At 41.3% G+C, this 23,709-nt stretch overlaps 1 protein-coding gene across 2 annotated transcripts in view; it reads left to right on the top strand.

Annotated features, from left to right (window-relative positions):
* Window positions 1–23,709, top strand: part of kcnip4a (potassium voltage-gated channel interacting protein 4a) — a 123,137-nt gene that overhangs the window by 55,030 nt on the left and 44,398 nt on the right. Inside the window, exon 1 of one of the 2 annotated variants that reach the window (XM_078291703.1) lies at window positions 19,742–19,841. The exons of the other annotated variant lie outside the window; for it this stretch is intronic. Coding sequence (XP_078147829.1) covers window positions 19,742–19,841 — 100 coding nt within the window. Of the gene's footprint in view, window positions 1–19,741; window positions 19,842–23,709 lie in introns of those variants that run through there. 2 annotated transcript variants of the gene reach the window in all.

Raw genomic sequence — 23,709 nt, 5'->3', positions numbered from 1 at the left:
CTGGAGCGGCATGAAGACCATCACTGGTTTCAGGCCGACTGGCGGCAGAAGGGCTGAGGGCGGCTTGGACAGGGCCAACAAACTTAATCTGTTCTTCAATAGATTTGACACGGTGACCCCTGCCCATCCCCCCCTTGACTCATCTGCTGTCTGCCTCCAACCACCATCTACTCCACCGCCCCCCCTCCCCCTTCCTACAGCCCCCCATCCTCCAGTGAGGGTTCTACTCCCCTCTGGCTCCCAGACTGACTGCCCTCTCCAACCTGACGACTCCACCCCTCCCCTGTAACCTCTACAGTGTGCTTCACAGCTGACCATGTAAGAAGACAGCTGATGAGACTCCACTCAAGCAAGGCTGCAGGCCCTGATGGTGTCAGTCCCAGGGTGCTCAAAGTCTGTGCCCCCCAGCTATGTGGAGTGCTTCACCATGTCTTCAACATGAGCCTGAGTCTTCAAAGGGTCCCCGTGCTGTGGAAGACGTCCTGCCTCGTTCCTGTGCCAAAGACGCCGCGTCCCAGTGGCTCCAAGGACTACAGACCGGTGGCATTGACCTCCCACATCATGAAGACCCTGGAGAGACTCAGATCAGCTCCGACCCATGGTCAAGCCACTCTTGGACCCCCTCCAGTTCGCCTACCAGCCCCGACTTGGAGTTGAGGACGCCATCATTTATCTGCTAAACCGCGCCTACGCCCACCTGGACAAACCGGCAAGCACTGTGAGGGTCATGTTTTTTGACTTCTCCAGTGCTTTCAGCACCATCCGGCCGGCTCTACTGGGTGAGAAGCTGACAGCGATGCAGGTGGATGCCCCCCTAGTGTCCTGGATTGTCAACTACCTGACTGGCAGACCACAGTATGTGCGCTTGCAACACTGTGTGTCGGACAGAGTGGTCAGCAACACTGGGGCCCCGCAGGGGACAGTCCTGTCTCCCTTCCTCTTCACCCTCTACACCACGGACTTCAACCACACAGAGTCCTGCCATCTTCAGAAGTTCTCTGATGACTCTGCTATAGTTGGATGTATCAGCAAGGGTGAGGAGGCTGAGTATAGGGCTGTGGTGGGAAACTTTGTCACATGGTGTGAGCAGAACCATCTGCAGCTCAACGTGGCAAAGACAAAGGAGCTGGTTGTGGATCTGAGGAGGGCCAAGCCACCGGTGACCCCTGTTTCCATCCAGGGGGTCAGTGTGGACATTGTGGAGGACTACAAGTACCTGGGAGTGTACATTGACAATAAACTGGACTGGGCTAAGAACACTGAAGCCCTCTACAAGAAGGGCCAGAGCCGTCTCTACTTTTTGAGGAGGCTGAGGTCCTTCAACATCTGCCGGACAATGCTGAGGATGTTTTATATGTCTGTGGTGGCCAGTGCTCTCCTGTTTGCTGTTGTGTGCTGGGGCAGCAGGTTGAGGGTAGCGGACGCCAACAGACTCAACAAACTGATCCGCAAGGCCAGTGACGTTGTGGGGGTGGAGCTGGACTCTCTGGCATTAGTGTCAGAGAGGAGGATGCTGTCCAAGTTACGTGTCATCTTGGACAATGTCTCCCACCCACTCCATGACGTGCTGGTCAAGCACAGGAGTACATTCAGCGCGAGACTCATTCCACCGAGATGCACCACAGAGCGCCACAGGAAGTCATTCCTGCCTGTGGCCATCAAACTTTTCAACTCCTCCCTCAGAGTGTCACTCTGAGTCAATAGACTGGACCTTGGACTTATTTCACCCCTGTCAGCAGCTTTATAACCCCATAATTTATAATCTATAATAATTTTGTGCAATAATTATTTAATTATTTGCACTGTTGTATATATTGTAGTATGATGCACATATTTGTACATATTTCTTATTTCTCTTATTTCTATATTATTATTGTTATATATTGTAGTATAATGCACATATTTTACATATTTCTTATTTTCTTATTTCTATTTTTCTTATAATTTCTTTATGCTTATATATATTTCTCTTCTAGAATGTGAGCAACTGCAACGTAACCCAATTTCCCCTCGGGGATCAATAAAGTATTTCTGATTCTGATTCTGATGCTTTACACATTAAACACCCCCTTCCTGTGACCTCACAACAATTTATTTTTTAAACATACCTTGCAAATCATCGTTTGCAAGTGTGTCAAGAAACAGCAGATTCCAGCCAATTGAAAAAGGCACAGCTGTAGGCTACATCCCTTGATTTACCTGCTGCTCACCAGAACCATTTTGACTGGGACTGTGACTGCTGCAGGTAATCATACATCACTTTTGGACTGGACTGGAGTGGAGGGCAGGGAAGAAGCTACCCACTGCACCACAGTCCTGTACTGGTGACCTGAGCAGCTCCACAGGGGCAATCGGTGGTTTGGGTCAAGAGCACTTTGACAGTAATTGTTGACAGAAGGGAGATCATTACTCATTCAACTCTCCTGCCCAGATTTTTCAGGCCAGTTTGGAGTAGGGTTATAGACCAATGTATCAATTTGCCAATATATCGGGCGGATGTTGTAAATATCGGATATCGGCCGGTCATGTTCAGTGCCGATATGATGGAGGTTCCTCCCTGACCACAGCTACATATGTAAAAGGTCTAACACCTGCAATGATATTTTATTTTATTTGCACATTTTCAATTTTTCAGTTATGTTTTTGTAAATTAATTCTTCATTTAAAGGCAAATGTGTCTCAGAGTTTCCCTTGCCATTGAAGATGTGCGGTCGGTCACCTTGCCTTGAAGAGCTGGTAACCCACCTAAAAGAAATGAATAAGTCTGGGTTTCAATGTAGAGTTTTAGTATCACAAGGTCTAAATGCTGTTTCAGAGCTTTCCCACCTTGCCGAGAATAAAATTGAGGGAAAACATTGAGCACTTGTAATTTCTTGCCATGAACAAAACATGAAAAATGTCAGGTTTAAAGATATTGAATATTGCCACAAAATATTTACTATCAGCCCTCTAAATCCCATGTTGGTGGAACCCTAGTTTGGAGTTTTGTTCAGTAACCTTCTGATCAGAGGTCCACGTCTTTTCCTTTTCCAGTGTAGCTTAATGGTCTGGAAATTGTTCAGTAACCTTCAGGTCAGAGGTCAACATCTTTTCTTTTTCCACAGTAGCTTAATGGTCTGAAAATGGTCTGCACAGTTCCTCGGGGCCTTCACCCTCAGTTGCCTTTGGGCAGCCTGAAGGTGCTCAGAACCATCTGTGTGCTGCAGAGGAATAATGTTGACACAGATTAATCAAATCTTCTGTGTCAGCCTAGTTCCTGACAGTCAATTCATCAATTGATAGGAGCTCCTACTATCTCAGAGGGACAGGCTCTTACAGTAGTTTTATTGATCAGATGTCTTCTCCCTTAGTTGTAGGTGTCAGTCAAAAAGACACTGGCAGAAGAAGAAAAAAAGAACGTGGAGCTTACGATGTAGCATAGGGAAGAAGATTTGTTATGCTTAAAGCCCCAATCTGGGATTTTTTCTTTTTTTTTTGTAAATCAATTACAGGTAAATTCTCAGAGTTTCCAGAATGATAAGACACTGATAGAGAGAATAATTTCTTTGAAACTTACTGCAAAAAGTACAAAATACAGATCCATTTTTCTCCAGTGTTTTAAAAAAAAAAAAATCAACCATGTACAGCTTCAAAATTCATTGAAAACTCCTGTTTAGCGGTCACACACTTGACTGTCCTAAAAACATATAAATAAAACAAATATACATAAAAGTCAGTAGTGGGGCAGTCTTACAAGTCTTACAAATTCTGGTTTGGTGTTTAAACTATATTAGTAACTTGGAAGGTGTCTGCAAACACTGACAAAGATTTACACTATTTTGCTGCCACTTAGTGGACATTATAGATACTGTTTGGTCTTGAGATTAAATGTATTGATCCCCCTGGGGAAATTGGGCCATTGCAGTAACAAATAGTCGCAGGATACAGCAAACAAAAATAAGAATATAGCAAAAGAGGGTTACATAAACATACGCAACCAACAATTTCAACCCTAGAACATTAAGTCAAAATCAAAATGTAAGAATTAAAGTATGACAAGATGCAGATTACAGCATTAAGAGTGTGTGCAAAATATCAGCATTAGTAGCAGTAGAACTGATATATAGATGATATTGAGACAAACAATAGATGAATGAAACATGCAACATGAAAGAAATGAATGAAAATGAGAAGATGAAACAATATGTGGAATGACAGCATAGACTATATACAGGATGTGCAAAAATGTGCCTACAAAAGACCTACAAAAGGCCATACATATGTACAGAGTCTAGGTATATGTAAGTGTCTAGGTATATAAAAATGCATTATAGTAAAAAAACATACACCTTATCCAATATATTCAATTACAGATGTAGTATTGATGATAACATGCACAGAATGTCCAGGTTTGGATATCCGCATTACTAGATGCCCACCTTTTTAAAAACTCCAGAGAGAGGCACTATATTTACTTAACTGACGATGTACGATGTGCATGTATACATACTTGTACAGAAACTGGGTCCAGAGATTCAATGTCTAGTCGTTCAGATGCAGAGAATGCACATATGTACAGATCAGAAACAGTACAAGCAAATATCATATAGATTAGTACAGAGCATAATGTGAAAAGTAGTCCAGGATCATTTGTAGAGGCAGTTCAGATGCCCTGATTCAGCGCCCTCCTAGTTGGCTGAGGCTGTATCTTCTGCTCTTTTCTTTGCTGGCTTCACTTGACACTCCCTAGTCCCCAATCATTCATTATTTTCCGCCCCAGAATGCCGGTTGCTCGCTCAGAGAAGGTTTGTGTCCCTGCTCATTTTCTCTTAGGCCACTTTCATGACTTACTTAACTGTCTCTACTGTTTCTAAGAAAGTGGCAGAATGCAAGTGAAAAGTAGAATGGCCACTAAACCTTTTAGAAAAGTTTGATAGCCAGAGTTCAAGTTCATGCGTTTAACTGCCAGTCTGTAATGTCCCACCCAAACCTCTTGTTTTGTTCTTCAGCCTGCGCACCGCTGTGCAGCTTAACTCCTCTCATTTGTTGCTCTCATCATGCAGTAACTCCTGCTCAGAAGGTGGTCCAGTGATGGCGGCTCGATTACATTTCCATTTGCCTTTGCACATTACCGGTTTGGAAGACAGTGGGGACAGCAAACCTCCCATGGCCTGCCAGCCTCTGTATCTCAGTAGCAAAGAAACACCTACAGACAGACAGCAATCCTTTTAATGCACTTAATACTGTATATGACATCAAAGTGATGCACAGGGAGAAAGAGGAGGAAGAAAGATCATGGGCGGGTAAAAGAAAGAGGAAAAAGTGGAAAATCTTAGCAGACATAAATTAATGGAGTACTCCACTTCCTCCCCCCCACATCGTAGAAAATGTTGTGTGAAAAACACCTACACACAAGAAAATGGGCGTTTGGTTTTGCTGATTAAAATGTTTTAGATTCAGCTTAGATGGGTAATACCAAAGATGGCAAAACAATTATTGTCATGTGTGACATTAAGCAGGAACTGGTAGAGAATTAAGATGCTTCTTTACAAAATGAAAATGATAATTTCCTCCCCTACTTGAACAGCAGGTGGTTATTTTAACTGTTGTCAAGCCAATGAGGGAGAGGTGGGGAATGAGATTTGTAGTGCTGTGCAAGGAGCTAAACCTCCTTCGCCCACACAGTAAAATAAAGAATATACAAGTAAAAACTGCCATCTTACTTACAAGTGCATTTGCTTCATGTACAGTGGGGAATGGAGATATGACAGCTTGAATTGGTGTGGTAGTTGACAAATTTAATCACTATCAAATCAAAGCCTGGTCCCTAAGTTATCAAATGAACAGATTATTTCTTGCCTTTGTGTTGTGAATCAAAGATGTTGATTTTATTTGATTGCTCCCATTCACAAGCAGCTGTTTAACAATGTTTTGAACATTGTTGTAATTCCTTATCACAAACCATTAAATGTTTGGCATATTGACATTCTCTGTATGATAAACGAAATATATATTTTTTTTTTAATGTCCTGGAAAGTTAGTTAAACTCAACTTCCGTTCAATTTCAATAATTCTCTATGTATGAAAAATTGTGCTGCCATTGCAATTTGTATTGCTAAATCCCATCCAGCTAATCAGATTGTTTTCCTCAGTTGATGTGGAATAAGCTTCACTATGCATGGAGATGATTTACCCCAGAGTCATTTGATTATTCCTCCCTGCTCTCTGGAGATGTGTCTAATTTAATGAAAAGTCATTACTGTGCCAAAATAATTAGGCTGCCCTTTGAAAAGCTATGCCCAGTTGATTTGGACTGATCCTCAAATTGGGACTACAGCTTAAGGGCACATGCTAAGCAGCTATGCTTTTGACACCTTCTCACATCACCAATTATGTATACTATAGCTTAACAATTGGACTAGGACCTCTGGCTGTTAGGGTGCTGTAGGCACATACACAAATCCCCTCCTCTACATGCAAATACGCATGCATGAACACATGTTCTGCTATCTTAACTGGGTACATCCACAACATAGTCTTCAGTTACTGTCCAACTTGTTTCAATCATGCAGAACATAGACATGACAAAAATAGGCTAGGCTCCCGACAAGGAGGACGAGGACCTGTCTTCATCTCTCCAACATTATGTAATATCAATATTGCTTTGTGCTCTGTCGGCACATCATCATATCATATAAGTTAGAGATAACAGAAGCTCATATCAAAAGAGACCCCATAAAATTTCCTAAATGATGCTTTCCAGGGAGCCAGAGTCTTACTGGATGGATCCCTGATCATATGCTCCATGCTGCCGCGGAATAATTAAGAGCCAATTGTAGTAAACAGCAGAATTTTAGACCTATAGTGAAATACAGGGAAGACAGTGAAGAGATTCAACAGCCTGACAAGAGTCTGATGAGTATGGGCTGATAAGTCAGATGTTTATGCGTTGCTCAATTACAGAGGTCACTCTGGAGGATTTTTGATGACACTTTAAAAAAAAACAAAAAAAACCCTTAAAGTCGAGATGAAAACGGCATTTCGAGAGTATCTAACTTCCGTATCGTGACGTATTTCCGAGTGAAACAGGAAAGACAGGCGGGACATAACGTTGGGAGGAATTTGATTTGAACGTTGAAAAGTGGGCGTGTCATAACACCCGAAGACACACCGAAGTACCATGCTGTTGCTAGCTAGCGAACTAATGAATCTTAGCTCTGTGCGCTAAAAGTTGAAGATTGATTGATGGGTGGATGTCATGATATTATTGGTTGAAATTGGTTATGGGCATGCTTACGTAAGCACACGGCATATTTTGTTTTACAGGAAGAAAGCATGATTGAATTTTGATATAAGAATACAAAGAAATTGATTTTTTGTATTTTTTTTTATATATATTGTTAAATAGGTGCACAATATGACCGGGGATGTGATCTAAAAGGGTTAAAAAGGCATTTTTCATTTCATCTCGACTTTAAGCTGTCGAAAACATTTGGCATCTTGAGAGGAGAAGCCATGTCACAGTTAAAGCAGCTCTGATATAGCTAGAAATACCCTCAAATTAAAGCTGACAGTTTGCACTTTCACATCATACTTCATTAACATCTAAGGTAATAAGAGGATGTAGCAAAACACATCACAAGATGTGCTGCTGAGCAAATACTGTTCACGCTGACTGTGTTGATGGTGCTGCATTTCAACATGAGTAACTCACAAATTTCTAATGCCATCCTGCCATGTTGCTCATAGAAGTGCTTAGATCCCTAAACATGAGATGAGAGACACATACAACAGGCATATGGAATTCTACTGAGTTCTGTTCAGAGTTCTATTCATTTCTAGAGTAGTTTTTTTGAAGAGTTGGCCCTTCACTGGCTTGCCTTCATGTCTGACATTCCTTGGGGGGGCATATCAACTTAATCTTTTATCAGTGCAAACAACATGGAATTTAATTAAAACTCAATCCCTGAGTCCAAGGGATTGCCTGTGGCACTGGGGAGCAAATTGCGGTCTCTCTCCAACTGTGGTCTACACTTTTAAAAAGCACAAAGTGTGGAGGCAAAGAAACTGAAACATGGCTGTTGTTCAATGGCACATTTTTATTTAGCCGCAGCAATGTCTATATTTCAAGGTGGCTTGTGTGATAATTCAGTTGTCAAGCTGAAGTGATTGCACCCATAGCTGGTCAGACTCCTTGAGGAAAAACCCAATTACGATGTAGATAGGGTGCGCCGGGTGACTCAGAGGTGCTTGACCTTCAGAATGGCTGTAGGAGCGGCAAGTGGTCCCTTCCGTTCCATCACACACACCTATGTACTGTACGTATCTATGTATCTGTGTGTGTATATACACACTTTCTGCATCACTGCTGCTAAACCTTGCAATTTCAGTTTTTCCGTACCTTCCGTCTGATATCAGCAGGAGGTCTCAGAACAAAGTACACATGGTTGACGGGAAGCGGGTTAATGGAGTGGGTGAAAATTGGTGCTTGATTGCAGCGGTTGGTGCGTGTGTGTGTGTGGTGAATTGGGCCGCCGTCATGTTGTTCATGAAAAGACTTGTGCGGGGGTGGCAGAGAGAACGGAAGTGAGTTTCTGTTCCATTTTCTCTTTTGATGTGCAGGAACTGACAAGCACCTCTGTGGCATTTTCCCCATGTTCTGAAGGATGAAAAAGAAAGATATCGGCCCCAACGTGACCTGTATTGACCCCGGAACCTCCCCCGTGATTTCAAGGATCTTCTGCCATCTAAGAGACCGCAAAGTCCTTTTTGTATCTGCCAAATAAGCAGCCAGAAGATCACCTGTAAAGTGGCAATCACATTTTTCCAGTGGTTGTATGATGGGCTGGGAAATGACTTGAGCGTGACAATGGGAGATTTTCTCTGTGATTGCAAACACTGAATTGTATGTCAGCGTCAGCATCCACTCCCTCTTGCTTTAAATAAAATGTTGCTGGATGTTTTTTCAGGGCAGTCAAACAATCATTCCTCCCTCTATTCATCGTTCATTATCTGTGGCTCTCACAAGACTTGCATAACAACGAGATTTGTGATTGCGACGACTCAGAAACACAGACCACTCAAAAGCTTTGTGATGGAGCGAAGCAGCATTTACATTGTACATCAAAGAGAGATGGAAAAAAAATGATTAATGTAGTGAGGGACATTCTCAGTATGCTTGCTGTGGAATAATAGTAATTTTCTGGTCATCATCTGGTGATTTGAAAACATGTCTCCGTTGCATATGGATGGATCTGTAGAGGCAATCAAGAAGCCAGGACATGGTTGATATTACCACACACTGGGACGAGGAATGTCTCTCTCCACACATTAATCTGCTTATAAATTGGACACTCGGCTTTTGAGGAGTGATAGGGTGAAGAGATGGAACTTGCTCACTGGTCATGATTACTTGTACATAATTGAAATATCTACACAAAGCTCTGCCAGCCTCTGTTCTCAGTCAATGTCATGGACACGGCACGATTTTCTACTCTCATTTCCAGCAGGAGATGTAGTTAAAAGGCAGCTAGCGAGGAATAATGGTTATCTACAGCGTGAGCTCTTGCCTTCCTCCAGTCTCTCCCTCCCCTTGTGAAGAGAGATCTGTTGAAAGAGCGGCAGTAGCGTTTCCTCTCAGCATGTCGCTGGCTCCCTCTCAGAGCTCTCAATTAATCTAGGTGCTCAACTGGTACAAAGTAGCCGGCGCAGCGCAGAGAGCAGCCAGCGAGCTCCCACTTCAGAGTGGAAAAGGGAGGGAGGGGGCTGCGGAGGGTGCGCGTCAAAATTCAAACCTCTACAGAGGCACGCATGTTTTACTCCCACTCCTATTGCTCGCCGTCCAACCCACCCAGCCGGGGTGAATAAAAAGGGAAGCTTGGACCGGAGTCTTGATTTTTTTCATATGCGACTCCCAGCGTCTCTTTCTCTCTCTTTCTTTCCACTTGCTCCCAAGCCGTCAAAGTGTGGGAGTGAAAGTGTGTGAAATCCAGCAGGACTTCCAGATCACTGAGCAACGGAGTCTGAAGGGCAACATGGGGGCTTTAATGGTCATCTTCTCTCTTCAGCCCAAACAAAGGCGCAAGAGGACAGGTAGGCCTGGTGCAGAGGGGAGGAGACACTTTTGTTTGGTATTGCCATGTGCTAACTGAAGTAATTCCTAAAGAAGAAATGTATGGCTTAAAACGAGAGGGAGAAGTATCCCAAGTTTGATTTTTGTTTATGTTGTACTGGAGCCAAGGGAATTCTTTGTAAAATATTTGCACAGATAATTGTTGTTTCTATGTGTTTGTTTAAGATCCTCTCCTGCAGTCTGTGCAACATGTTTCGGGGCTGTGGCATTCAGAAAGTTCCCTATTAATGACACGCTGCTGTTTTCAGTTTAATCCCATTTGAATTCATGTGCCACACCACCAGTCCATGAAATTGACTTGAAATTGTCTACCTTAGGTAAACATTTTAGTCTGAACTTCACAAAGTTGCTCGACTTTTTCCATTTGCTATTCCCAATATTGATTTTACAGTGGCAGCACACGCAGCACGCCACATCGACTCTCTGCCAAGGCGGGCTCACGAGCTTATGTTACATCTCAGTGTCTCCCTGCAATAATGTGCTGATCAGCATCACAGTCGTGGCTTGTCACTGTAACAAAAGATAAGAAAGTACAGTCTTCATTAGAGGACAATGAAATATTTAGTGGGTGGCCAGTGGAGGACGATAACTGTCAAAGGTTATATTTAGTGGTGTGGTGGGAGAGAGACAGAATGGGTGGCACTTAAAGTAAGTCATATTTCACTGGGTTATTGTGAGAGGGCTTGAAAGCAAAATGAATGAGGGACTCGTCTTAACTCTCTCAAGCAATAGATCACGGAGTGGGCAGTAAGCACATTACTCAGGAGCCTAGAAAGGAGAATGTTTGACACGCACGCACACACACACGTTAGACCTTAGATTGTGTGCCTGTTCCATATTGCCAGAGATACAGTTAACACACAGTTTTCAGCAATGTCGTAATATTAATCTGAATTGAATTGAGACTTGTCAGAATAAATTGTTTCTCATGTGTTTGGGAAGCATCACAGCAGTAGTTGGTGGAAGATTGCCAAAGAATGGTGGTTGCATTCTTTGGCAATTTTACATTTAGATGTTGCACTTGGACAATAGCAGCATTGTGCAAATCCAGCTCAGATCAGTGAAGACCTGACAAGTTGCTCAGGAGCAAAACTTTCATTTAAAAACAAAATTGTCAACTTATGCAACATACTTTTTTGTAAATACCAAATATGCATTTCAAGCGCACAGTGTCACATATCAAGGCGATTCGAGGAAAAAAAAAAATATTAATCTGAATCACACTTTGTGGGGCTCATCAGACAAGGACAGGATGATGAATAGGACTGACCGTCAGACAAACATACAGTGCCGGAGAGACCTGAGTGCTACTCCACTACCCACTCTAATGCCTGCCATTAATTATCATAGCCGCACTCATCCACATGACAAGAGCTGACGGTCCAACAAGCACCCAGAGGAACTCTACCCCCCAACCCCTCTCAACTTCACCCAGCCTGGCTTTGAGTGTTTTTTACACAAGGATAAGAGAGGTGCCAGTATAATTATGGTGGTAGTCACTGATGATTGCTTTTGGGCTTGTTGTGTTTTATTTTATTTTTTATTTTTATGTGATGTTTTTATGGTTGGAATTGGTGTAGGAGTGAGATAGGTACACTCAGAAGTATAACTGCTCAAATGGAAACAGTAAAACATCCACTATGACTTAAGCAACCAACTGGGAAATTAATGTTAGTGCTGGGTTTGGTGCGTTCCGATCACTGAAACGTTGTGTACAGCTACTGACACTTGATAATATATTACCCAAAGGCAGAAAATGCATTATATGATTAAATATTTGTGGTCAACAAGTTCTGAACTGGCTGCTTGATTGTAAGACTAGAAGGGCCAGCGGGTCCAGTGTCACCAGGCACGACTAAAAGCAACAAGTGGACCTCAGTTTGTTTTGTTGTGTTAATTCCTCGTGACATTAATACGAGGGGTGGTGGAGATGTTTTGTATGGTTCTTGTTGCTGGCCCGGTCTCATTCCTGGCCTTCTGGTGTTTACAGAACCAAGTAGAGACCTCGGCCGACCACAGGGAGAGCAGCTGTCATTTTTTGGGGTAGCCATGCCACCAACGTCCATGTGGTGTCCATGGCCAAATCTGGTCACATGAAAACAAGCCAGTTTCAGTTGAAAAGACGAACCTTTGAAACCGACATCCATAGCCAGTAAATACGCAGTCTGTGCGTCACCGCTCTATTGGCTGAGCAGAATAGCAGCAAAGAAATACAGGCTATTTAAACTAAAGTGACGCTTCCCTCAAGGCTTCAGCTCCATTTTGGAGACAGGTGCCATTAAGTTGTACTGTTAACAGCCTCTTTCAGACAAAAGCTGACTAACCTCCTCGTTTGGTCTTAAAAAAAAGCCAGAGAAATTGTTTTAATGTGTGAGCTGTAGTCACAGACATAGTCTCTTAATAGCACTTCAGTATAAGACAGATAATTCTCTGCATTTACATGAATTTCACAGAACAAGACGATTTGTTCAGAAACGCTGGGTGGAAGTTGCGATGTGACTGTGGGTTTGGGAGGTCAAAGATGCTTTATGCACATGGTCCATTAGCATTCTCTATTCATCTCACCACAGGCTACAAGTCTATATTGATCTATTACATGGTGTTGCACTATAAGCCACTGAGGAGTCCAGCAAGGACTCAAGTAAATGCCCGGTGGTCATTCGAATACGGTACATGACGTACAGTACTTAACTGTCCCTTATGAATCACTCTGAGCTGTTATATCACTCTGCGTCTTTGTAGAACAGCACTCAGTTGAATACCAGTATTTCACATTTCAAGCTAGGCTCTCATTGCATTTAAAAGGCATTTGTATGAAGTGATAATCCCCCACACAAAAATTATCTGAAATGGAACAGCAAGGAATATAATCAAACCAAATGGTCTATCAAAAAGGTTTTAGATATTCATATTCTCTGATATACAAATGTACACAGCCTACTGTTACATGAGGAGATGAGGAGAGGTCATCCATGCAGCTTTCAAACCCCTCTGTTATTTTATTTTTATTTTTATTTATTTTTACAGCGACATGTAATTTTAACACTTATTTTTCAAAGTCACTGTTGAATCATTATACTGTATTGGTTTGGCAGTTCTCTAAATTAGCATTTAAATTGGAAAAGCAAGGCCACAGCAGTTGGCTTATCAGGGCACCTGGGCTGCGAGCTTGTTTTTGTTTCCGTCGTGGCGTGGCGCTCGGTGCAGCGGTTTGCTTTGTGAAATTAATCACTCCTTCCCCATAGGGTACAGTGACCAGTATGAAGAGGGCTCACTTAGAACTGGATTAATGACCAGCGTCCCTCTCAGAAAGGCTCTGCAGGTGCAGAGAAGCGGGCTTAGCCATGCGCAGACAGCGGTGCTGCTCCCAGCGGGCCGCGGCAGCGCGTCCTGACAGCCTCAGGGCGACTGCAGATACTCACTGTAACCCCAGGGTGCAGTCCTGGTTCACTTTTACAACCACTCCATTCCCCGCCATGACTTGGCTCACAGCATTATGGCTCTGTTGTTGCATAACGGCATAATGCAGACATAGTGAAGATATTTTATGTAATCAATATTTATACAATAACAGCATATTGCAGATATGCAATGGGTTTCATAAAAATGTTATGGGTGGTATTTTGTTTTTGCCTGTTTACTGGGCCGCTGGCACTGCCTAAAGCAATGTTATTTTTTTATTGTTATTTTTAAGTTAATGTTTTTCATCAGTTATGTCATGCTGTGTAGATTTAGGCTGATTCTCAGATTGGTTTGTTTTGTTATGTTTATTTGATTTTCTCTCTATTTGCTCTCTGTTTCTGGCAGTTTTGACCCATTTGTAGCATTTAGCAGTTTTTGTCTCCCCTCCATCCGGCTCAGAGCTTTGGCTTGTGAATTCTCCCCGTTTCCATTTGATGGCAGCAGAATCTCACAAACGGCTTTGTTGTAGTTGGACACCAACACAAGAGAAAAAACAATAGTGCTGCTTTTCAATTGACGTTTTTTCACCAACACAGTAGCATAAAAATGTTTGGACCCTCACTATGATATTGATCAACTATGAAAAGATAATAAAAAGGTAATAATTAATGATATATTAGTATTTGCATTGAATTAAGCCCAGATTACGCTGACATTGAAATGTTTGGACATTGTCAGTGTTGTGATACTTTGTGTCTTGGTTCATCTTTCTGATACTTCAATGATAATGTCAAAATTGCTGATCAGTTCAATGATCAGTTCACTGTTGCAGTACCAGTGGTTCCCTTACTGTATGTGAAGCCTATACATTCTGCAGAGGGGCTAGAGTTTTTAATTGTGGATCAATTGAGCAGTAATAGGTCAACCATCAAGTGGAAATAACCTCAGGCCAATCGGGTTTATCAGTGGCATTCCATTAATGAATATTATTTGGAAATAAAAACATAGGTGTATGAGGGAGGATTGATGGTTATTAGATCGATACTTGTAGAATATTGCCTTAAAGTAAAGCCAGTAGTGTCTCTGTTTCTTAGTTTGTTCTTGCAAGTAATTTTGTAATAAGTCATTTTTTAGTTTGTTGAAGAGGATATTAAGATGGAAGAGCAGCACTTTACTGCATTTCATAAAATATTATCTTGGTGTTAAATGCTTGAGTAAACCCAGTCATGTAAATTTGTTCGGTAATACCACTATAAATTGTCTTGTAAATGGAGTACTAAGAGGAGAAGTGCCTTAACAGCATTGATTCTTGAATGTGAGCAGATCTCCACATCCAAAGGCTAATTGCTCCTCAGGGATAATAATCCAAAAGGGTAAGTAGTTTGTTCTAGTCCAATGTTAAGTAGTGTGGTGCATTATTATTACATCGTCTTAGAGCAGGATATTATATTGCGTGGTCTTAGTACCATTTGTGTGTGTATATGCGCACATGTGCAGGGGGGCATGTAGGGTATAGAGTCTCATGATAATCTAGCAATCAGGATAATAATAAATGTGGATCCTGTAAATTTGACAGTGATCAGAACCTTATGAATGTTTGCAGACTGATCAGGATACATTCAGTTTTTATTCTGTGGTGTCTAATTATTGCAGTTTGTGATCCGTGCATTCACAAACAGTTCTCAGAACCTCAGAACAAATAGCCAGATAGCTTGGGACATGAGTAAAATAATCATTTTTCAGTGTTTCTGTTAGACATTTTGGTTGTTATTTGACTCAAATATGTACCTAGTAAGGTTTCAGATCTGGTCCTTCATGCACAGCTGCTCTTGCAGGGCTTTGACTGCTTTGCAATATTGTTTTCTATTAAACAAAGGTCCTGGTTAATTTAATTCCATTTGAATTCTGTGTGACTATTTTATAAAAGGTTATGTTCTCTGTCCAAGGAAATGTCTTGCAGGACGAATTTGTCTACAAAGTCATCGCACCACAATCCATTACTGGGAATTTACCAAGAGCCAAATCAAATTAATTTGCAATTAACCATATTGTTTGAAGGCTACAGGCCATCGGGGCTTTCTTGTGTAATTTCACCAACAAATGGCAGACATTAATTTGTTTTAACGCCACGCAGCAGCGCTGTGCTTTCAAGAGTATTTTGTCTAGAGATGGGAATTCAATGGTAACTCAATTTAAGTAAACATAAGGAAACGGTTTCTTGCTTCCATCGTGTTTACTTATTTACGTCAGGAGCAGTTTTTACCTGCAGGCCCACAAATCACAGCTCTAATCTCCTTTGAATTGAAATAGGCCTAAATATATAGAGGAAGGGGGCTAGTTGTATAGTTAATCCTTTAATGCAACTACTTGTTGAATAATCACACACAACCAGAATATCCCAACTGCTTTTATGCTTCAGGTACTGAAATAATTGTGCAGATACATCATCTACTGAAGCAAGGAGACAATCAGCAGTTTTAAAGTGATCTTTGATTGACATGTAAGCCGCTATTTGAAAGCAGACGACTGAAACGGCTGACAAAAGGACCGCAGCTTCCACTGTTCCTCTCAACTGGAGGCCAAGAGGGGCTGAAGACGAGAGAAAATTGGAGTGAAGCAGCAGAGAACAGGTTTGAAAGAAGATAGCCTCTCACACAATGTAGTGCAAAATATAATGGGGGTAGGGTAGTAATGGTAGAGAGAAGAGTGTTTGGCAGACAAATTCAAACAAGCACAGTAACATTCAAGTGCTGTTCTGATGGTAGAGTAAAAATAAGCTCAGATAAAATATAAAACAACAAAGTCATTTGAGGACAGTGAAAGTCAGCAAATTGGAATTCTGTTTTGTTTTCAAATACACCAAAAATAAAATAATGTGTTTATCATAATTATCATAATTCCCCACAGGAGTCAATAAAGCGTCATTAATTTGGACTGATGCACTGCTCATTTGATACTCTGATCTATCCGTTTATTCATCATACAGCAGTTTGTCCATTTGCAGGTGCTACAGACAAGTCAAGTGTTCTGCCATCATGTGCCACCTACATGCTCTCAGCTTTAACCAACACACCACAATGCTCAGCACTGGCAATTACCATCATCACCAATCACACACTGCTTGATAAAGCATACTGTGTGCTGATGACATGCACAAACCTTGATTATTTCCAGTACCATTACCTAAGGACCTTGATTACTCCCTCTGCAAAATTAAAGTTCTGAGGTGATTGGAGAGCAGATTTAAAGCAGAGGAACTTTCTTTGACATTACTTCATGCTCTGACATCTACTACTACTTTTGAGTCTTTAAAATATGATGAATTCAAAACATAATATTGTTTTAAAGCAAAACGGGAACGTAGTTGGAAGGTGAAATCCGACTTCTCCTCTTATCTGTCTTGCTACAGCTTTCGCCAGTGAGACTCCTATCACACCTTCTTTTCACCTTTGCAGCCCCTATTCTCTAGGAGCTTCCTCCGCAGTTGCCTGTCCTGTCATGTCCAAAGACAACACACACACACACACACACACACACAGAGACACACACACGCACACTTGGGGCTGGGAGCTATATTTGGAACTTGCTCAGCTGCCACAAATAAAGAAAAGTAACCGATAGTGGGCTAAATGAGCTGGCCGAGAGCGCGCGCAGCACAGAGGTCGTTTCCATGGTAAATCTCTATCCTAACAATTCCCTTTGAGCCGCATGGGGCGTGAAGATGAATGTGGGATCAGTTCCATCCCGGAGAGCCTCTGCAAGGCACCTTATCAGTGGGACACCTTTTAATTATAAACCATGTTGTCACTTGGTCTCGATAAGCATGCATGGAGTGTCTTGGATGGATCGTCTTCCTTTGCTCTGTGCGAGGCATTGTTGGACGTGTTTGTTTGATAGATACTGTTCTATTTTTCTTGTTTTGGCTCATTTTGAAAATTTGATAGAAGCTGTGAACTCCTTTCACCAGATTTTGGCAGCCAGATGTTGGAAGTGTATATGGCCTGAGACACATTCAGGTCACACTGGAAAGGTGTGAATGTCTCTCTTTTTTGTATCTATGGTATATGAGGCACTGAAGGATAAGCTCAATAACTCTGTATAAAGTGTGTGAATTTTCTGGATTTTAAATTGAATGGCGGAACTTGGTGGAACTTAATGCAATCAATACTTTATCTGACCATCTTAATTTTGAGTATATTTGCATATATTAAATAATTTGAATGGTTGATTAAGCATTATGGATTTTTCTAAAACCACAAAGTCTCTTTTAAACAAGTATTTATTACAAAGGCAGTTTAACCCTTTTACATCCCTCAAATACATGTAAAACTCATGTTTAGCTCCACATGCTATCAGTTTAACCCAATTATTGTATTGTATGTAAAAGCCAGCAGAGGGATGTCTTTCAACAGTCAGTGCCATAATAAGATTACTATAATTACTGATAGGGCCTTTAAAAGAAGGAATTACATTACAACGATTATGGAATAAGGCACAAAGTGATTGATGCCCACTGACGGTATCAGGAGAGACGAGTATGATTCCTTACTCCTCTGACTCTGACAACCATTAGCCGCCAACCGCAGGCAAATTTCCACTTAGATCTCTGAAGTCCTTTCTTCTCTGTCGTGTTGTCTTTCTCTCTGACCTCCCTCGCCCCGTCTCTCCCTTAAGGTTTCAAGGTTTATTTTGAGTCACATACCCAAGTTATTTCTTCAGCTGACATCGTATGCTGATCATCACAGCCACTTTGTTGAGTCTCCGCTCAATCCATACCCATTATTTTGAAAAGGTGGGAAATCTTGGGAATATTATTGATAAAGAGGGAATTGAAAGGTGCTCTTTCTGTCAGTGGATGGGGGATTTGAAATTCACTGTAGCATTTTTGCTATGATTTCCTGCTATTGTAGAATTATAGAATTGTGAAGAGGAGGTCGTTTTCTGGATTAGCTCTAATCATAGGGGCGTTTTGCTTATCAGGCATTCATTTATTTTGTATGTCTGCAGACATTCGTGGATATTTTGGATTTGTTAGTCTGAATTTGCCTTTGTTTCAGTTCTCATCATAGCCCATGCCTGTTTATTTCAAATTTCAAAACATTTTCTAATGCAGACCTGCAGCACTATTTCAAAATACTGTATGTAAAATGATATGCCCATCTGGTTTTGGATATGAAACATGGAAACCATGGCTGAGCAAGTATTATTTGAGAGACTGATCTGAAAATCATCTGAAATTTACCACTGTAAAAAACCGATGTCCTTCCCTTGTATTTTGTCGAGCTGAGCCTGTTTATCCATCCTCTTGCAAGGACAACATAAGTGGCTGCTGTGCCCTAATCAAGACTAATGCTCATTGTGATGAGAGGGAAAGAGACCCATTGAAGAAATACAACGCTGCTGCTGGAGGACAATAAAACTCCTCAGGAAGACGGTCCAGAATGTCATTTATAAAATGGAAATGCTCTGTAGATTATAAATTGGTCTTTAGAATGAGCAGAAGGAGAGTAAATAACTAGCCAATTTGAAGAAATATTTCATAACTATCAAAATACTAGTAGGCTAATATAAATGTGTGAATGGGGGAAAAAAGTGGTAGCACCCAGCTTGTGTATCGGTCCACTCAAAAAAGACAAACAGTAGTCTTTGGATAAGACTGCATAGGATTTGAGGTGCCCAAGTAGCTTACGATATCTATGTGAATGACTATGTACTGTGAGTTTCTGCACTCTCTGCTGTTTTGCATCCTTGCATTGGACTTCCGCACTTCTGACCTTTGCACATGCTCACACTCCTAAGCAGCAGTCAGTATCCCACAGCAACTGGTAGTGATTACTCTCTGCCATTTTCCCCCACATCATCTCTCGCTCTTTGAGTTGCATGCATTCTTATCCTTTTGTAGCTTTCTGTCCATCATTTCTCTTCTTTCTCTGTTGCTATGACCAGGTTCAACCCCCTCCCCTCCCTCCCTCCCTCCCCCCGTCGCCACTTTTTTTCCATTCTCTCCTCAACGCCCCCTCGTCTTCTTCCTTGCCACTCCATCTCCCCCTCCCTCTTTTCTCTCTTCCACACACTTCTTCCCCCTCCCTTTCTGCCGGCTTGTGCCGGTGTCTCATCAGCCGGAGATGCGGGGCTCTAACTGGAGTTAAATGGCCTGTAGACAGCGCTGCACTGCAAGCTCTGTGTGTTTGGCCATGGGCAGCCTGTGACCCGTCCGACATGTTGAATATGAACTTGGAGGGACTGGAAATGATCGCTGTGCTGGTGGTTGTGGTCCTCTTTGTTAAGGTGCTGGAGCAGTTTGGTTTGTTGGAGGCTGGCTATGACGGTAAGGAAATGGCAAACTCTTTGAATGTCTTGAACAGCTTTGTGATTTTAATCCAAGGGAACAACAAGTGTTTGATTGCTAACAAAAGCATAGGATACTCCATTTGTTGGTACATTGACCATGTGAATCAGTAATATTCAGTATATATTTAAAGCTGAGTCTGTCTTTAGCATCTGCAGTGGAGCTTATCATCGTAAGTGATTTTTGCAGTTAAAGTAATGTGTTAAGACAAAGTTTAAGTGTCTCTCATGTTGTTAAGTCATGGATCAGGGCAATATCTTGTTCTTATGTTTCTTTTTCCAGTCACTGATCAAAATAGTCTTCTTCAGCCTCAGTATTCATGCAACTGTTGCTCAGTCTGGGAATTAATCTGTTGCACCTCTTCATTTTTCGCCTGACTTAGTTGCTGATTGGTTGAATTATTACCATGAGTCATCCATTACACATACAGACTAATACTGTAATCTCCTGTGATGCTTTTAGCCCTTTGTTTTTGACTTTCCACAGAGTGTCCCTGATGTCAGTCCATTTACATCAGGTGTTTTCTGTACCATCTTGACAAATTGCTTCCTCTAACACCCACTTTAATGATTGATTGAATTTGAATTTAATTTGATTGGATGTGAAAACTAGCATCTATCTGTGGGTTGGCTAACTTGTTTATCCAAATGAGAGTCGGACAGCAGAGGACTGAATATAATCTTATAGCAGCTGGAAATTGACTTCCTTAGAACTTGGGACTTACCCAGTGAGCAACAGTCAGCCATGATGGCATCTACTTTCCTCTTGTCAGCTTGGAATGAGAAGTGTAGAATCAAAATGAGATTGGGCACACGCTGTTTTGGAGGTAATCTGTTTGAAAAGGGTGTGTTAAGGAGAGATGAAGTGGCTGCAAATGTGATGAATATGATTTGTTTTGAGGCTGAGTGAAGAAAGACGTTTCAAGATAATATTGAAAGGTTATACTAAGTTGGCACAAAGTTCTATTGCTCTTTTCAAGTGCTTTGCATGCAAATGAACGTTGCAAATTGATTGCAGTTATTGGTGAAAGAAACACTTCTTGCACTGCTACTGCTTGGTACATGAATAACTCAGACCGCCAGTAATGGCGTAGGCCTAATTACCAAAGATATGCTCCTTCAGCGGTTTCATGATCAAGCAGAATGTGTTTTTTCGATGAGGCTTCATGCTCGGCAATGGAGCTTCACTTTCTTCAGTGTGGTGCGGTGCTGGTTTCCATGTGTCTTATTGGAGAACAATGGTTGAACCTGTGCCTGCTGGAGCTTTGTCAAGGTGGTCATGCTGTTTCTCTCTTTTGAAAGTGTGAATCTAATATTCAGGAGTTGGGCCTTTCTGGCACTAAAGACCACCCGTTATTTATACGCTCTAACATTCAGGCTGCCAAGCTGTTTGCCTTATGGCTGAGCTTTCAGTACTGAGAGGCAAGCAAACATCTTCAGACCCTTGCCAAGCAATAAAGTAAAATAAGCCAAACTGCTAATATTACTTCCTGATGTTGACATTTCCTGAGTTTGAGAAAGTAATCATTTCTTATTTTTTTCGAATTGGTTTCTACAGTTGTGATGTATGTCCCTTTTTCTCGGTGTAAAATCCAAAACAATGTATTTATATGAACACCCACTCAAAATGTGCAAACAGTCATATTCACACGTGGCTTTGATAACAGATGTAGCTTTGGAGGCTGTACTGATCCCTTGATTATATTTACATGTTTAAAGGTTTTTGCCAACTATTGGTTTGAACTGATTTATGAACGGTGAGAAACCTGAGGCCCACAGTGATAGCCATAGTTGTTTTGGATTATGCTTTGTGAATAATGCTAATTTTAAATATTGTTATTTCAGTATGTCCAACTAGATGGTGGATGTACTTCAGATGAAATTGTTTGAAATTACAATGCACAGTATTGACTGACAGTGAAATTCTATGTGATTCCATTCTATGTGATGTGTTTCCATGTGATTACAACACCACAACGATTAGAAATTAGGTTCACCTGGCAATCTACCTGTCCCCTGTAAATAAGGAACGTATTCCTTCATTTGTACACACTGATGAAGGCCGGATGGCCGAAAACGTTCTGTGACAGATGAACAATTAAATCAAGTGAATGATATATTTCTGAGTGCGACCCTCTCTTCACAAAACCAATACAATGACTACCACACGAATATATCTTACTTAAATCCATAATTGCACTTATATTAAAAACATGAGGATTAATGTCTGGCTTTTGCCAATTTTTTGCCTACTAATTTCAAAATCTGCCCCATGCCAAGTAGTCCATTATAATCACTCTTTTGATTAAAAATGTGGACTCTTTGATTGAGAAATATGCCGTGTGTGCTTATTCAATTTAGTAATTACTTCTCCCTTTGAATGGTGGACAGGACTATTTGAATGCTTTTACAGACAAGGAAGAGCTTAATCACTGTAATCAATTTCAAAGTATTGTCTGGCTACTAGTAAGGAAAATTACCGGCCAGGATAATACTCAAATGTAATGATTTACTGGCAGCATGCTTAACAAATGGCTCTGTTCTCTATTATCTAAGGAATCTCATGAATTAATTTGCAAAGACATTTCAATCACACACAATGCATGTTTCATGTGGAGTTGTAGGGTCTTGACTAAAGTTTGGGACACTGTGTAACGTGCTTGGGCACCGACTAACATGTCAGTAGGGCTGAAAGATATGGACAAAAAATCTAATTGTGATTATTTGACAGAATATTGTAATTGCAATATAAACTGCGATTCATATCATCACAAGTTTTTCTTGTCATGAATTTTCTAGAACTTTAAAGTGGTTTAAAGAAAAGTGATTTTGTTTAAAAAAAAAAAAATACTGTACCAATACAAATACGTATACAATGTAATACAATGTACTTGATTCATTAACCAAGATTAACTGGAGCTCTAAAACACCTTGTTTATTAGTTTTTTAATTGCAGCCACTGCGATTTGGAAATTGCAGAAGTTAATATTGCAATTTCTATTTTTTTTTTTTTTTTTTAGATTAACTGTTCAGCTCTATATGTCAGTGTCTGAAACTTTGGCTGACGGTTTTTTAACCTCTGATTTACCCAAGTTATATTGGTTGAGCTCATGTGCTCTTTTCCAACAATACTCTGCTTCAGACTTATGTCATAACAGTCAGCCGGACCATTGAGCAGCTGCACTGGAGCAGTAGCAGAATACGTGTGTTGTTCAAGAATACTTCAACAGTAGTTGTAGAGTGGGCAGAAGCTTGCTTATCTAAGCACTGGGCCAAACAGATAGATGATCAGAGGACACATATCAGATGTACTGTAATTGTGTTTTCATCAAGCCTAGCTTACATACAGGACGAGCCATCGATCTCCCATCATCCAGTGAGCCAAACAAGCTGTAAACATACAGGAAGTGTGGTGATGGCTTATCGGATTGTTTCTCCCCGTGAGTTCTCAAGGACATGTAAATAAAACCACCTGAGAGAGCCGGTCTTGAGTTTGTTCAAGGCTCAATGATTTACTATTTACATGCGAGTGAGTGCACAAATATTTGGCTTTATTCTGATCAATGGCTTTGCTGCAGAATATAAAGATGAAGACTAAAAAGATTACTAATACAGTCTCAGTAAGGTTTCTCCTTGAATTTCAGACACTTTTTTTGTACATTGGAACTTTCCTGAAAACACATCTTTCTGAAAAGCACCCGACGGCAAACAAGACAAAACTGGGATTCGGAGGACTGCTCATGCCTGTGTGATACTCTCCCACTTGATGGCTCGGGTTAAAAATAGACTTGCGACACAGCCGGACGCAAATGTCTCTTTCCAGTCTCTGTGGCTCGTCTTTGGCGGTG

The sequence above is a fragment of the Centroberyx gerrardi genome, chromosome 23 (assembly GCF_048128805.1).
Source record: "Centroberyx gerrardi isolate f3 chromosome 23, fCenGer3.hap1.cur.20231027, whole genome shotgun sequence".
Classification (NCBI taxonomy): domain Eukaryota; kingdom Metazoa; phylum Chordata; class Actinopteri; order Beryciformes; family Berycidae; genus Centroberyx; species Centroberyx gerrardi.
This window is presented reverse-complemented; position numbering and strand designations above follow the sequence as displayed.